General features: G+C 39.7%; 1 protein-coding gene across 1 annotated transcript in view; it reads left to right on the forward strand.

Moving 5' to 3' along the window:
• Positions 1 to 4: 4 nt before the first annotated feature.
• SLAIN2 (SLAIN motif family, member 2) overlaps positions 5 to 15,026 on the forward strand; it is a gene marked incomplete at its 5' end in the record, with an annotated part of 75,997 nt that continues 60,975 nt past the window's right edge. Inside the window, one exon of the mRNA XM_014534593.1 lies at positions 5 to 102. Coding sequence (XP_014390079.1) covers positions 5 to 102 — 98 coding nt within the window. The remainder of the gene's footprint in view (positions 103 to 15,026) is intronic.

Here is a 15,026-nt window from a genome sequence, read left to right on the forward strand (position 1 = left end):
GGGGTCGCTGGACCCGCTCGGGACGGGGACTCGCGGTTCTCTGGCTTTGGCTGGGAAAGGTCAGCTGGAGTTGGGGGTTCGAGGCGTGCGAGCGGAAAGGCGGTGAGTAGCTAGTTGTGCGCTGGGTGGGGGACCCTCTGCGTGTGGGGTCCCGTGGGGGTCCGCGGGTTGGCACGGCCAGCGGGAGGAGTCGGAGGTGGGAAGCCGCTTTGTGTGGAGTGAAGTGCCGGCTTTGGGAGGGTGGTCCGGGCGTTTTGTGCGCCGGGGAGGGAGGGGTCTGCTTGCGGAGGTGTCGCCGGGAGCTGACAGTCGTGGTCCCGCTCTGTGCAGTGGTCAGCGCTCTGGACGAGTGGGCGGGGGGTCCGCTTCTGGCGGGAGGGAGGGACCCTTTGGGTGTTGGGGTGAAGCTTGCTTTGTGTGGGGAGCCGAGGGTGGTGCTGCTTTGTGTGGCGAGTCCAGGGTGGAACTCTTAGAGCCCTGGCTCTTGTTTTTTAAACAAGAATTGGGTTTGGCTTTTTTTTTGGAGCTGGACAGTGACTACGTCTATCTTTTCTTTCCATTTTTAAAGAGGGTTCTTGGAAAGCCAAAGCTGTATTTTCATGAGCCAACTTCTTGATAAAATTGTGAGACCCACACTGGACTATCATCACTTCCATAAATAGAAAGGACATAGGAGGCGGTTTCCCTCGTATTTTATTGCAACCGCATAAAGATGTCTATGGGAAATTCTTTCTCTGAATGTACCCCTTTACAGTGTTTTCACTTTTACCCGAAATGCTCCTACTCCTGGTTGAAATGGAAACTTCTAAGTTAGGGAAATCTAAATCCTGCATGGACTCCGGCATCGCAGGGCCACAAGTTCACAGTGCGCGGGGGCAGGTAGGAGCTTTGTCTGGATTCAGGCCCTGGCTCTGCCACTCGCTAGTTGCATGACCTTGGGCAAGTTACTCTGAGCCTTATTTTTTTTCTCTATTGATGGAGAAAATAATCGTTCTTAACTCTAGCTACAGCTGTGAAGATTAAAATAATCCATGTGTGCTTTTAGCACTGGGTCTGACATGGTAAACTCTTCCAAGTCTAGCTGCTCTGACTCTTAAGCTTCGTTGTTTAAATCAAGAAATATTTACAAGATCTTGTGGGAGATTCTAAAGATTCTTAAAAGTTGATCCCTGTTCATTAAGGCAGTTCCAGGCTTGTTGGGAGCCAAGTTTTATGCAGTTAAATAACCTGGGCGTATACAGAGAGTTGCCAAAAAGAGTGATAGGAACATAAAGTACTGTGAGAGTGCTCAGAAATTGGGGAGAAAATAATAGTCCAAAGTAGTTGAGGCAAACTTGAAGGATGAGAGGTGGCTTTGGAGGGAGGGAGAGTGGGAAGGAAACTTTATGCTCTTGACAACTGCTAGAGCAGAGTCAGAGATATTTGTGACTCCCAATTAGGAAGGTTAGAATTATAGAATATATTATGTCAAGCCTTTATTTTATTGTTAAGTGATAACAAATATTATTAGAACTAACTATGATATTGATAGTTTTTCATATTAGTGTGAAATCACGTCCTCCCAAAGGAATCTTGGGTGTGTATACACTTTAAAAGAACCCAGAATCATCTAAATATCATCACATGCCTCTTCCAAGTGATGATGATAATGAGGACTAGATGCACTCATCAGCCCATTTTAGATTATGTATTATTAGAACACATGGACTCCACCTTGAGAAGCTGATTAAGTCGTGCAACTTTGGTTTCTGAGTATAGGGTTTGTTAAGTAAAGCAAGTCTTCTTAAATACTATGCTAGAAGTTTCTTTTGACTGAGTGGTTCCTGCTTATTGCTTTGATCCTGGCTACATTTTTTAATATTGTATACTAGTGGCCCAGTGCACGGATTCGTGCACATTGAAAGGAAATTAATTAGAAGAAATATTTTAATATTGCTATTCGCCCTTTCTCGATAATAGAAGTGTCAACCAAATACACAATCAACAGTGACAGATCGAAACACGTGTGCAATTGGCGCCAGCAAGAGCTTTATATGTATCGTGCATGCATGAGTCAACTTAGTCTTTTATAGATATAGAATAAACTTGCTTAATTAGACCTGCTTTCTGATTTAGCTAAACTTTTTCCAGCCTAGCAAAGCACCCCAACTTCTCTTTCAGGTCATTGTCAGCAACACAGCAGTAAATATCAACACGAAGCAGATTATTATTGTAGATCAGGCAGGGACAACAAAGGATAAAATGTTTAACTGCAGCAGTGTTTGACTATATTCTGTGCAGTGAGAAAACCTGAAGCCATTTTCAAGGTCCATCATTTCTTACTTTTTTTCAGTCGGGTCAAGTTTCTAAGCTTTCTAAATCTCCGTTTTCCAGCTAATGAAAAGAAAATAGGATTCCACCGAGCCTCCTATCTACCTATTCTAGGACTTATGTTAGGATCAAATGAGATGAGACACGGGAAAACGCTTCACAGACATTTGGGTAAAGTGTAAAATGTTTGCACCTGGCTATAAAGCAAGTCATGTTCCTGGGCTAAAGAAACTCCAAGGAGGCTAGTCGCTAGGGAGAGGAAGACGGGCGTTGCTATGTGATGCCATTACCCAGTGCCCACAGCGACAGTTTCAGGGCTGGGCTGGGCTGTGGGCCACATTTTGTGCCATCAGGTCTTGTGAGTGCTGGCTGCAATTTGGTGGAGTGTTGCTCTGGGGTGGTGGCAGGGCCTGTGTCCCACTGGGGGAAGGTTTGTCAGCGCCAGGTCCGTGGTGCCATTTATTTTTTTATTTTTATTTTTTAAAAATATTTTATTGATTTTTTACAGAGAGGAAGGGAGAGGGATAGAGAGTTAGAAGCATCGATAAGAGAGAAACATCGATCAGCTGCCTCCTGCACACCTCCCACTGGGGATGTGCCCGCAACCAAGTACATGCCCTTGACCGGAATCGAACCTGGGACCTTTCAGTCCGCAGGCCAATCCTCTATCCACGGAGCCAAACCGGCTAGGGCCCATTTATTTTTAAATGGCCAGTGCGCATTATGGCAGCTCCTGCGTTGAGTGTCTGCCCCCTGGTGGTCACTGCGCATCATAGCTATCGGTCGGACAGACACTTAGCCTTTTATGTATAGATATATGCCTTATACTTTTTCTGAAAAAAATTGTGTGAGTTGAAAGTTTGATAAATATGTTTAAGACACTTTGGGATATGTGTTTGGAATATAAGTTGGAAGGGGTAGGTATTAGTGGCAAGTGGAGGAATATTCAGAGTCGAGAGTTTTTTTTCTTTCTCAGTAAGCTAAAAATCTACTTTCTGTAACGTATACCGATTGTACCTTCTTTTTCATTTGGAGAAATGTTTTACCCTCCAGTGTATGCCATATGATGCCAGTCCTGAATGTGTCAGTAGATATTGTGTGAATAAATAGTAGTGGCGTGAGGTCAAATATATGTGGGAAAATCGAGGTTCAACAAAAATGAACAGGTTTTTTTTAATGCTGGGCTTTTTGATATGTGAATATATATTGAATATAGTAAATTTGTAAGTGTTATCGTTCCCTAAACTTACTTGAGCTCCTAAGGAACTAGTATCTATAGATCATATTTAGAAAACGGTGCTCTAGAGCAGTGGCTTTCACAGCTTTTTGTTGTTGTTGTTGTTTTTTGGTTCAGCTTTCAGGATAAGCACATTTTACATCATAGTACGCACATGTGTATGAATAATTGAAGCAAAATTTTCTTACAACTAGAGTTATTTTTAGTACATGTGGTACCCTCTAATATTTTCTGTTCTCTGTCTTTAGGAAAAAAGCTTGTTACAACCAGCTAAGCTGCTTTTGTGACCCATTAATGGATTGTACTTCTCAGTTTGAAAAACACTATTCTAGAACAAATAGGAAAAATCAGGAGAAAGGTACTAACATCATTGTGTATCACAGTGTGTCAGCCTATACCAGGCAGTTTATAAACATTTTACACTGAGCTGCATTTAATTTTTATCCATTTATGAGATAGGTATCAAGATCTAGGTAAGGAAACATAATCTTTCTCTAAAGCATCAAATGACACAGTAAATGATGGAATCAGGATTTGAAACCAGGTCTTTATGACATCAAAGCCTGTGCTGTTCCCACTACTTTTTGCTTTTTTCAGATATAATCTCTTTTTCACATGAATGATTCCTTAAAATATTTGAAGACTACTATCATGATCCTCTAACACAGTGGTTCTCAACCTTTCTAATGCCGCGACCCTTTAATACAGTTCCTCATGTTGTGGTGACCCCCAATTTCATTGTTACAAATTGAACATAATTAAAGCATAGTGATTAATCACAAAAACAATATGTAATTATATATGTGTTTTCTGATGGTCTTAGGCGACCCCTGTGAAAGGGTCGTTCGACCCCCAAAGGGGTCGCGACTTGCAGGTTGAGAACCGCTGCTCTAACACCTTCTCCCTAGAACTGTACTCAGCATTTTAGATACTTGTGTGTGTTAGATATAATTGCTTGAACTAAATGCTATTATTTTGAAACCAAATATTTAATAGTTTTACGTTCTGTTTCTTATGTTTAATATGAGCCTGTCAGGTCAGATACACTCTTTGTCTTGTCATGCTATTCCAGATTGACAGTATTTCAGTTCTTTCCCATTATTTGGAGGGATATGCCTAAACTTTTTTCCGGCTTACTCTCTATGACCTTGCCTAAATTGATCAATTTCCTTTGAAGAATGTTTATTGGGCCTGTCCATTTGAACAAATTATTGGCAGAAAAACAAGCTAAAGAAGAATATTTCTGCCTACTCTTTGGCATCTAGTATCATTGCATATTTTGCTACAGTCTTTTAAAAATTTTTTTAAAATATTTTCATTTGCATGAAACAATTTTTTTTTTAAATATATTTTATTGATTTTTTACAGAGAGGAAAGAAGAGGGATAGAGAGTTAGAAACATCGATCAGCTGCCTCCTGCACACCCCCTACTGGGGATGTACCCACAACCAAGGTACATGCTCTTGACTGGAATCGAACCTGGGACCCCCTCAGTCTGCAGGCTGACGCTCTATTCACTGAGCCAAACCGGTCAGGGCGGCTACAGTCTTCTTGTGTTAACCCTCTCAATGTAATTTTTAAAATATATCTATATATTTTTTAATATATTTTTATTGATTTTTAGAAGAGAGGAAAAGAGGGAGAGAGAGATACATCAATGTGAGAGCGAAACATTCATCGGCTGCCTCCTGTACGCCCCTACTGGGGATCGAGCCGAAACCCAGGCATGTGCCCTGACCAGGAATCAAATGGCAACTTTTCGGTGTATGGGACGACACCCAACCAACCGAACCACACTGACCACGGCTCAATTAATGTTTTTCTCTTTAAGTTTTTTTGTTGAGATAAAATTCACACACAATAAAATTTACATATTTAAAGTGTGTAATTCACTGATTTTTAGTATATTTGCAAAGTTGTGTGCCTGTTACCACTGTCTGATTCAAAACATTTTCATCATTCCCACAAAACAAGGTTCTCAAGATGGATGGCTGCACAACAATGTGAATGTACTTAATGCCATTGAACTATACACTTAAAAAGGGTTAACATGGTAAATTTGATAGTGTATATATTTTGTCACGATAATGTGGATCAAAGACCTAAATGTAAGGTCAAATATAAACCTTTCAGAAGAAAACACTGGAGTAAATCTCATGATCTTGGATTAGGCAGAGGTTTGTTAGATATGATACTAAAAGCACAAGCAACAAAAAGAAAGAATAGAAAAATTGGACTTCATAATACTAAAAATTTGATGTTTCAAAGGGCTTCATCAAGAAATTGAAAGAAAACAACACATAGTAGGAGAAAATATTTGTAATTCATCTCTCTCACAAGGGATTAGTATCCAGAATATATAAAGAACTCTTACAACTTAACAAAATAAAAATAGGTAACTCATTTAGAAAATGGACAGAGAGTTTGAACAGACATTTCTCCAAAGAAGACATACAAATGGTTAATAAATACATGAAAAGATGCTGGTCATCATTAGTCATTAGGCAAATGCAAATCAGAATCACACTGAGATACTAGCACATGGCTGTATAACAAAAAAGACAGATAACAGGTGTTGACAAGGATATGCAGAAATTGGAACCCTTGTATGTTGCTGGTAGGAATATAAAGTGGTCTAGCCACTGTGAAAAATAGTTTGGTAGTTTCTCAAATAGTTAAACATGGAATTACAATTTTACCTAGTAATTCCACTTCTAGGTATATAACCAAGAAAAATGAAAACATATCCATATAAAATCTTATAAATAAATATTCATAACAGCGTTTTCCATAATAGTCAACAATCCAAATGGAAATAACCCAAATGCCCATCAACTGATGAGTGAATAAACAAAATGGGGCAATATTATTCAAATATACAATGTTTGTGTTTTCATGACTGGCTTTTTTCACATACCACAATGTCTTCAAGATTCATTATGTTGTAGCATGTCTCAGAATTCCATTCCTTCTATTTTGGTGTGTGGTGTGTGTGTGTTTCATAATCCTCAACAGGCAAGAGAAAACAGCAGTTAAATCTTTCTGTTCCCAAACCTAAGCTTATATGATATATATGCTTATATTAAAATATGGAATTTATGTGTTTTTTTTGTGGCAGTAAAAACCTCCATAAAATTCAGCCTCCCAACTGTATAGTTCACTGTTGTCAACCATGTGCACTTTGTTGTAAACATATCCCCAGAACCCTCCCATCCTGCATGACTGAAACGTTACACTCACAGAACACCAACTCCTTACCTCCCCTACCCACCCCCCCCCCTTTTCCCCCTTTTCCCTAGCTCCTGGCAACCACTATTCTACTTTGTTTCTGGGTTTGAATGCTCTAGGTGTCTCATAAGTGGAATCATATAGTATTTGTATTTCTGGGACTCACTTATTTCACTTAGCATAATGTCCTCATGTTTCATCCATGTTGTATGTAGCGTATGACATGGTTTCCTTTCTTAAGACGAATAATATTCCATTGTATGTGTGTCTGTACCTGTATCTATCATGTTTTCTTTATCCATTCCTTCACTGATGGACACTGGATTGCTTCTGCTTCTTGTGAATAATGCCACTGTGAACATGAACATACAAATATACCTGTACAAGTCCTTGCTTTTACTTTTGGGTATACACCCAGAAGTGAGATTGCTGGATAAAATGGTAATGCTCTTTAATTTTTTGAGGAAACATCATATTGTTTTATGTAGCAACTAAACCATTTTACATTTTCACCAGCATTAATACAAGGATTCCAATTTTTCTAGATACTTGCTGACATTTGCTTTGATCCATTTTGATTTTGTAATATGAGGTGGGAGTTTGAATTCTTTTTTTCTTTTTTTCATGAAGATAGATATCCAGTTGTTCTTGTACCATTTGTTGAAAAGACTTTACTGTCCCCATTAAATTGTTTTAGAATTCTTTTCAAAAATCAGTTGCCTGGGGAGGATCCAAGATGGCAGCAGATTAGGTGGAAGCTACACTTACTCCTCCCAGGACCAAACTGGAATTACAACTAAAGTGTAGTTGTAAAGTGAAAAATCATCCTGAATAACCATCTGAAGAGTAGCTGGAGAAAAGCCATATAACCAAGGACTTACAGAGGAGGCCACTTCGAGACTGGTAGAAAGTGTGGAGGAGCGAGAGTGCTGGCCTGGCTCCCATTGGCAGCAGCTGAAGTTCTGGAGGGATATCTCAGCTGGGTGGGGGAAGAGGAGGGCTTCCCCTGAGAAGTCTGGGGTCTAAACTCCAAGACAGATTCCCCAGCTGAGAATACTAGGACCAGGAAAGGTGCCCATATAACATCTAGCTGTGAAAATCAGCAAGGTTTCTGTCTGCCAGGGAGAGAGAGCTAGAAACACAGGCACCATCTTAAAGGGCCAATACACAAAATTTTGTTTGCAGCCACTCACCTTCTGCTCTGGCTTAGGGCAGGCAGAGCAGACTAGCTGAGACATCAGCTGCCAGGATCCATGTGCTGAGTCATGCCCCCATATGCAAAAGCCATCTTTCTCAGGGATAGCATTGCCCTTCATGCAGCATCAGCCTGGGGTGAAGCAAAAGCCCCACCCATTGGAATCCCTCTTGCCCCGTCCTGAGGAGCTTAAGTCCACCTGAGGAGTACAGCCTGAGGCTCTTTAAGTAAGTGAGCCTAACAGACAGCCTGCAAGCAGAGGCAGATCTCTGGGTACTTTGTGATTTTTGCTGATCTTCCCCTGGACCTGGTGCAGGGGAAGCAGACCTTGGTGCACAGCTTGGTCCTTTCCACACATACCCAGGCGCAGCCACAAACTGGATCATTGATAGCTCTAAACAGGTTGCCCAGAGCCAGTCACAGACAGTGTTTGACATTGGCCAGCACCAGAGTCCCTCCCAGGATGCCCAGAACCAATATACTCAGTGGCCAAATCCAGACAATAGAGTAGGATCCTAGAAACATTCAGTCTTCCAAAACTAAGTCAGGAAGAATCAGAGAATCTGGATAGACAGATCACAACTAGTGAAACTGAAACAGTAATAAAAACAAAAACAAACTCCCAACAGCCCTAGCCGGTTTGGCTGAGTGGGTAGAGTGTCGGCCTGCAGACTGAAGGGTCCCAGGTTTCATTCCGGCCAAGGGCACATGCCCGGGTTATGAGCTAATTCCCCAGTTTGGGGCGTGCAGGAGGCGGCCAATCAATGATTTTCTCTCATCATTGATGTTTCTATCTCTCTCTCCCTCTCCCTTCCTCTCTGAAATAAAAAGATATTTTTAAAAAAAAACAAAAAACTCCCCACAAATAAAAGCCCTGGACCGGATGGCTTTACAGGTGAATTTTATCAAATATTCAAAGAACTAACATCTATCCTCACATTATTCCAAAAAATTAAAGAGAAGGGAAAAATCCCAAGTTCATTTTATGAGGCCAGCATTATCCTAATTTCAAAACCAGATAAAGGAAGACATGACAAAGAAAGAAAATTATAGGCCAATATCCCTGATGAACATAGGTGATAAAATCTCTAACAAAATATTAGCAAACCAATTCAGAAATACCTTAAAAATACCATACACCAGGATCAAGTAGGATTTATTCCAGGTATGCAAGGTTGGTACAATATCCAAAAAAAAAAAAAGTGATACATCACATAAACAAAATGAAGGATAAAAACCACATGATCATATCAATAGATGCAGAAAAAGCATTTGATAAAATCCAGCACCCATTTATGATACGAGTAAAAGCTCTCAGCAAAATGGGAATAGAGGGAACATACCTCAACATAATGAAGGCCATCATCATAGTGGGCAAAAATTACAAGCATTCCCCTTAAGATCAAGAACTAGACAGAGATGTCCAATTTCACTGCTCTCAGTCAACATAGTACTGGAAGTCCTAGCCACACCAGTCAGACAAGAAGAAAAAATAAAAGGCATCCATATTGGAAAGGAAGAAGTAAAACTCATTATTTGACACTACATGGAGAACCCTAAAGATTCCACCAAAAAATTCCACCACTAGAACTGATAAATGAATTCATTAAAGTAGCAGGATACAAAATATCCAAAAATCAGTTGCATTTTTATGCATCAGTAATGCACTGTCAGAAAGGGAAACTATAAAACGAGCCCATTTAACCAAAGATGTAAAAGACCTGTACTAAGAAAATTATAAGACACTAAAGAAAGAATGAAAAAGATACATATAAGTGGAAACATATACTGTGTTCATGGATAGGAAAAGTTAAAATATTCATACTACTCAAAGCAGTCTACAGATTCAGTGTAATACCTATCAAGATACTGATGGCGTATTTCATAGAATATTTCAACAAATATTCAAAAAATGTATGTGGAACCACAAAGACCCTAAATAGCAATCTTCAGAAAGAAGAACAAAGTTGGAGGAATCACACTATCTGTTATCAAACTACTACAAGGCCGTAGTCATCAAAATAGCATGGTTCTGATATAAAAACAGATACACAGATAAATGGAACAGAATAGAGTGCCCAGAAATAAATCCATACCTTTATAGTCAGTTAATATTCAACAGAGAAGGCAAAACCATACAGTGGGCTAAAGATGGTCTATTCAGTAAATAGACTGTGGGTGATGGGAAAATTGGACAGATTTGTGCAAAAAAAAAAAAAAGAAACTAGACCACTTCTTACACCGCACACAAGAATAAGCTCAGAGTGGATTAAAGACTTAAATGTTAGGCTTTAAACCATAAAAATTCTAGAAGAAAACATAGGCAGTAAAATCTCAGACATTCTTCATAGTAATATTTTTTCTGATATATCTACTCAGGCTAGGGAAGCAAAAGAAAAAAATAAACGAGACTATATCAAGCTAAAAAGTTTGCACAGTAATGGAAGCTTTCAACAAAATAAAAGACAACCCACTGAATGGGAGAATATATTTGCCAATAATACATCTGATAAGGGGTTAATAACCAAAATTTATAAAGAACTTATAAAATTCAACACTAAAAAGCAAATAATTCCATTAAAATTTAGGCAAAGGACCTGAATAGACACCTCTCCAAAGAGGACATACAGATGGCCAACAGACATCTGAAAAGATGCTCAATGTCACTAATCATCAGAGAAATGCAAATTAACAAAACCACGATGAGATATCACCTCAAACCTGTCAGAATGGCTATCATCAGTATATCAACAAACAAGAGTTGGCGAGGATGTGGAGAAAAGGGAACCCTTGTGCACTGTTGGTGGGAATGCAGATTGGTCCAGCCACTGTGGAAAGCAGTATGAGGTTACGTCAAAAAATTAAAAATGGAACTGCCTTATGAGCCAGCGATTCCACTTCTGGGAATATATTTGAAGAAACCTGAAACACTAATTCGAAAGAATATATGCACCTCTATGTCCATTGCATCATTATTTACAATAGCCAAGATTTGGAAGCAGCCCAAGTGTCCATCTGTAGATGAGTGGATAACACAGCTCTGGTACATTTACACAATAGAATACTAATCAGCCGTCAATGAACCTGGAGAACATTATGCTAAGTGAAATAAGCCAGTCAGAGAAAAACAAGTACCGTATGATTTCACTAATAAGTGGAAGCTAATGAACAAACTGAACTAACAAGCAAAATAGAGACAGACTCATAGATAACAGGCAGATAGCTCTGTTGGAGGGGGGGAAGATGGTGAAGGGATTGAGCAGAAAAGAAAAACTCATGGACAACGGTGTGGTGACTGTTGGGGAGGAGTGGGTGGAGATGGAGGAGGGTATATGGGGGATAAGTAATGATGGGGGGAAATATTTTTAAGAAAAAAAGTCAATTGTCCATAAATGTATTTCTGCACTTTCAATTTTGTTCCATTATGACTATTTTTACGCCTCTACACAGTCATGATTACTGTGGCTTTTTAATAAGTTTTAAAATTGGAAAGATGGTTTTGCCTTTTTGGGGTCCATGTATTTCCATATAAATTTTAGGATCAGCTTGTAAATTTTGCTAAAAAAGGCAGCTGGGATTTAGATAATGATTGTATTGAATCTGTACATCAGTTTGGGGATCTTAACTTTTGTGATCTTAACAATTTTGATTCTTTCAATCCATGGACAGTGGATATATTTCCATCCACTTAGGTCTTTAATTCCTTTCAACTGTGTTTTATCATTTTCAGTGTATAAGTCTTGCATTGTTTGTAAATTTTATTACTAGTTATTTTAATACTAGAGGCCTGGTGAATGAATTCATGCACAGGTGGGGCCCGATGGGGGTTGATCGGGCCGGGTTGGTTGGGGGAAGGTGACACGGGAGGTTGGCCAGCCGGCCCCACTCCCGATTGGGGTGGGGAGGCAATTGGGGTGGGGCTGGATAGGGGGAGGGGCCACGGGAGGTTGGGGGGCGGCGATCGGGGCCCCTATTGGGCCGGTTGGCCGCCGTAGTGCACATCATAGTGACCGGTCGTTCCAGTCCTTCCACCATTCTGGTCGCTTGGCTTTTATATATATAGATTATTGACGCTATTGTAAATGGAATTGTTTTTTTAATTCTTTTAAATTTCTTTTTTTTCATTGTCAGTTGCTAGTATATAGAAATACAGTTGACTTTTGTATATTGGTGTTATTGTATCCTGCAACCTTGCTGAGTTATTTTTTTTTTAGTTATGTTTTAATTGATCTAAGAGAGGAAGGGAGAGGGAGAGAGAGATAGAAACATCAATGAGAGAGAATCATTGATTGGCTGCCTCCCCCACACCCCACACTGGGCATTGAGCTCACAACCTGGGCATGTGCCCTGACCAGGAATCGAACCGTGACGTCCTGGTTCATAGGTTGATGCTCAACCACCGAGCCACGCCAGCTGGGCTGGAGTTATTTTTTTAGCTGTAGTCATTTTTTGTGTGTGTGGATTCCTTAGGATTTTTTATATAAAAGAACAAGTCATCTGCTAATAGAGATAACTTTACTTCTTTTCCAATCTGCATGCATTTTATTTTATCTACTTGCTGAATTGCCCTAGCTAGAATATCCAGTATAATGTTGGGTACAAGTGGTGAGGGTGGAATCCTTCAATGTGATTTTTATTGCTCTTTTATTTTTAACAATAATAATTGTTTACTGCGTTAACATATGACAGATACTATGCTAAGCACCTTATATATAGTACTTTCCTAATAACCCAGTACATTCAAACTATTATTACCACCACCCCTTTTTTTGTTTTTTGTTTTAATTTTAGAAAAGCAAGCAAGAATGTATTGACCGCAGCAAAAATATACTTAGGAGAGTGAAACAAGAAAGGGCATAAAAGAAGCAACAGGAGAGCCTAGGCTGAGCTGCCTTAGCTCACTGGGAAGTCAGAGAAAAGGGGGAGACAGGTTCAGGGGGTTAGCCCAGGATGAATTGCCGCTACCCATTGTTCCCCTGGTTGCAAGTCTCATGGGGTCCCTTAGAGGTTAGGGGATACATGCAGTAAGGGGTGGGGGGGAGGGGATGACACAGGCATATTCCCTGGAGGGAGAGTACACTGGGACTGAGCTGCTGCTGCCCATTACTCCTTTTAAACCCCCATTTTAAAGGTAAGGAAATTAAAGCTTAGATTAAATAATTTGCTATAGTCATTCAAGTACATGGCTGAGCTAGGATTTATGTTTAAAAGTTTTCAATCTTTACCTAATTTTCATTGTGTTATTTTTTATGTTAGTCTTAATAGATTTATACTCATTCACCTGTGGCTATTATATGCCCTCCCCCATCACCACCATCAATTCTGTCTTTTGGTCATTTGTCTTTAACAGCCTGAGGCCTATGAACATTTTTATTAATTTCTTTACCTAATGACCCCTTTATGTATTCATCATTCTTTTTTAAAAAATTCTTTATTGTTGAAAGTATTACATATGTCTCCTTTTCCCCCTCATTTACTTCTCCCCACCTGCTCCCGCCCCCCAGCACATGCCCTCACCCCCCTACTGTCTGTGTCCATTAGTATGCTTATATGCATACATACAAGTCCTTTGGTTGATCTCTTACCTTCCCCACCCTCCCCTGCCTTCCCTCTGAGGTTTGACGGTCTGTTTAATGCTTCTATGTCTCTGGATCTATTTTTGTTCATCAGTTTATGTTGTTCATTATTATTGTACTCATTCTTGTTCTAACCTGGCCTTTGGAGCTCCTGGAAGTCCAATAACATAGGAGCTAAGAGTCATGACTCTGGAACTAGATAATAGGAGTTGGAATTCCTGCTTCCACCCTTGTTAGGTGTATGACCTTGGGTAAACCACTTAATCTCTGTACTTGAACCTCTGTTATCTCTGAAATATTGAAATGGGATATTTTCAGAGATTTCCTTGTGTTCTTACACAAAACCAGATGGTATAGCCTACTATAGGCCTAGGCTAAATGGTATATAGCCTGTGGGCCTGGGGGGAAGAAAATAATTTTTCCTCTACCTTTTTGGATTCTTGGCTAACACATCCCTGTAATAAAAGACAGATTAACAGCAGAAAAGCAAACAAAAGTTTAATAACATGTATACCTCTTGTACACATGGGAGTGACCTAGGAAAACCGAGTAACTTAAGCCACCACCTTTGAGTACCATCTTTAGCTCAAAACAAAAGAAGTTGGGGGTGAGTCAGTTATTGGAAAAGCACAGTAAACCAGAGTAAGGTAGTTAGGCATGATTAAGTCATTGCCATCTGCATTGGTAAGAGTTTCTAGAGATAAGGTCATCCCCCTCTTCCTAGTACACTAAGGGAGATACCCTGACAAATGGAGATTTACTGTACCAATGTAAATGTCTTTTACAAAGAGTAACTGCTACTTCTTTTTCAGAGCTTCTCTCATTTCTGCTATTTCTTAAAATTAAACAGCCTGAAATAATTCTTATGTCAGAGACATATTTGAGAATGACAAATTCTGTTCATCTACAGCTCCTACATTACAGCTTGTTATTTTTACGGAATACTAGGCAATTGTAACACAATAGTAAGTATTTGTGTAATGTCTTGACCTAAGACATAGCAATTTCAACAGCATCACTAGGCCATAGGAATTTTTCAGCCCCATTATAATCTTAAGGGACCATCCTCTTATATGTAATCCTCATTGTCTTGTCTTGTAGTGCAAGACTGTAGAGATCACTAGAGGCCTGATGCATGAAACTTGTGCAAGAGTAGGCCTTCCTTCCCCCAGCTGCTGGCACCAGCCTCCCTCTGGCACCCAGGACCCGGGCTTCCCTAGCAGCCCTGGCTTCATCCGGAAGGTCATCTGAAAGAACGTCTGGTCTAATTAGCATATTATGCTTTTATTATTATGGATTATTGTAGGCCAGTAATGACAAACCTTTTGAGCTCGGTGTGTCAGCATTTTGAAAAACCCTAACTTAACTCTGGTGCCATGTCACATATAGAAATTTTTTGATATTTGCAACCATAGTAAAACAAAGACTTATGTTTTTGATATTTATTTTATATATTTAAATGCCATTTAACAAAGAAAAA

Source organism: Myotis brandtii, unplaced genomic scaffold, assembly GCF_000412655.1.
Source record: "Myotis brandtii unplaced genomic scaffold, ASM41265v1 scaffold10, whole genome shotgun sequence".
In the NCBI taxonomy this organism is placed as follows: domain Eukaryota; kingdom Metazoa; phylum Chordata; class Mammalia; order Chiroptera; family Vespertilionidae; genus Myotis; species Myotis brandtii.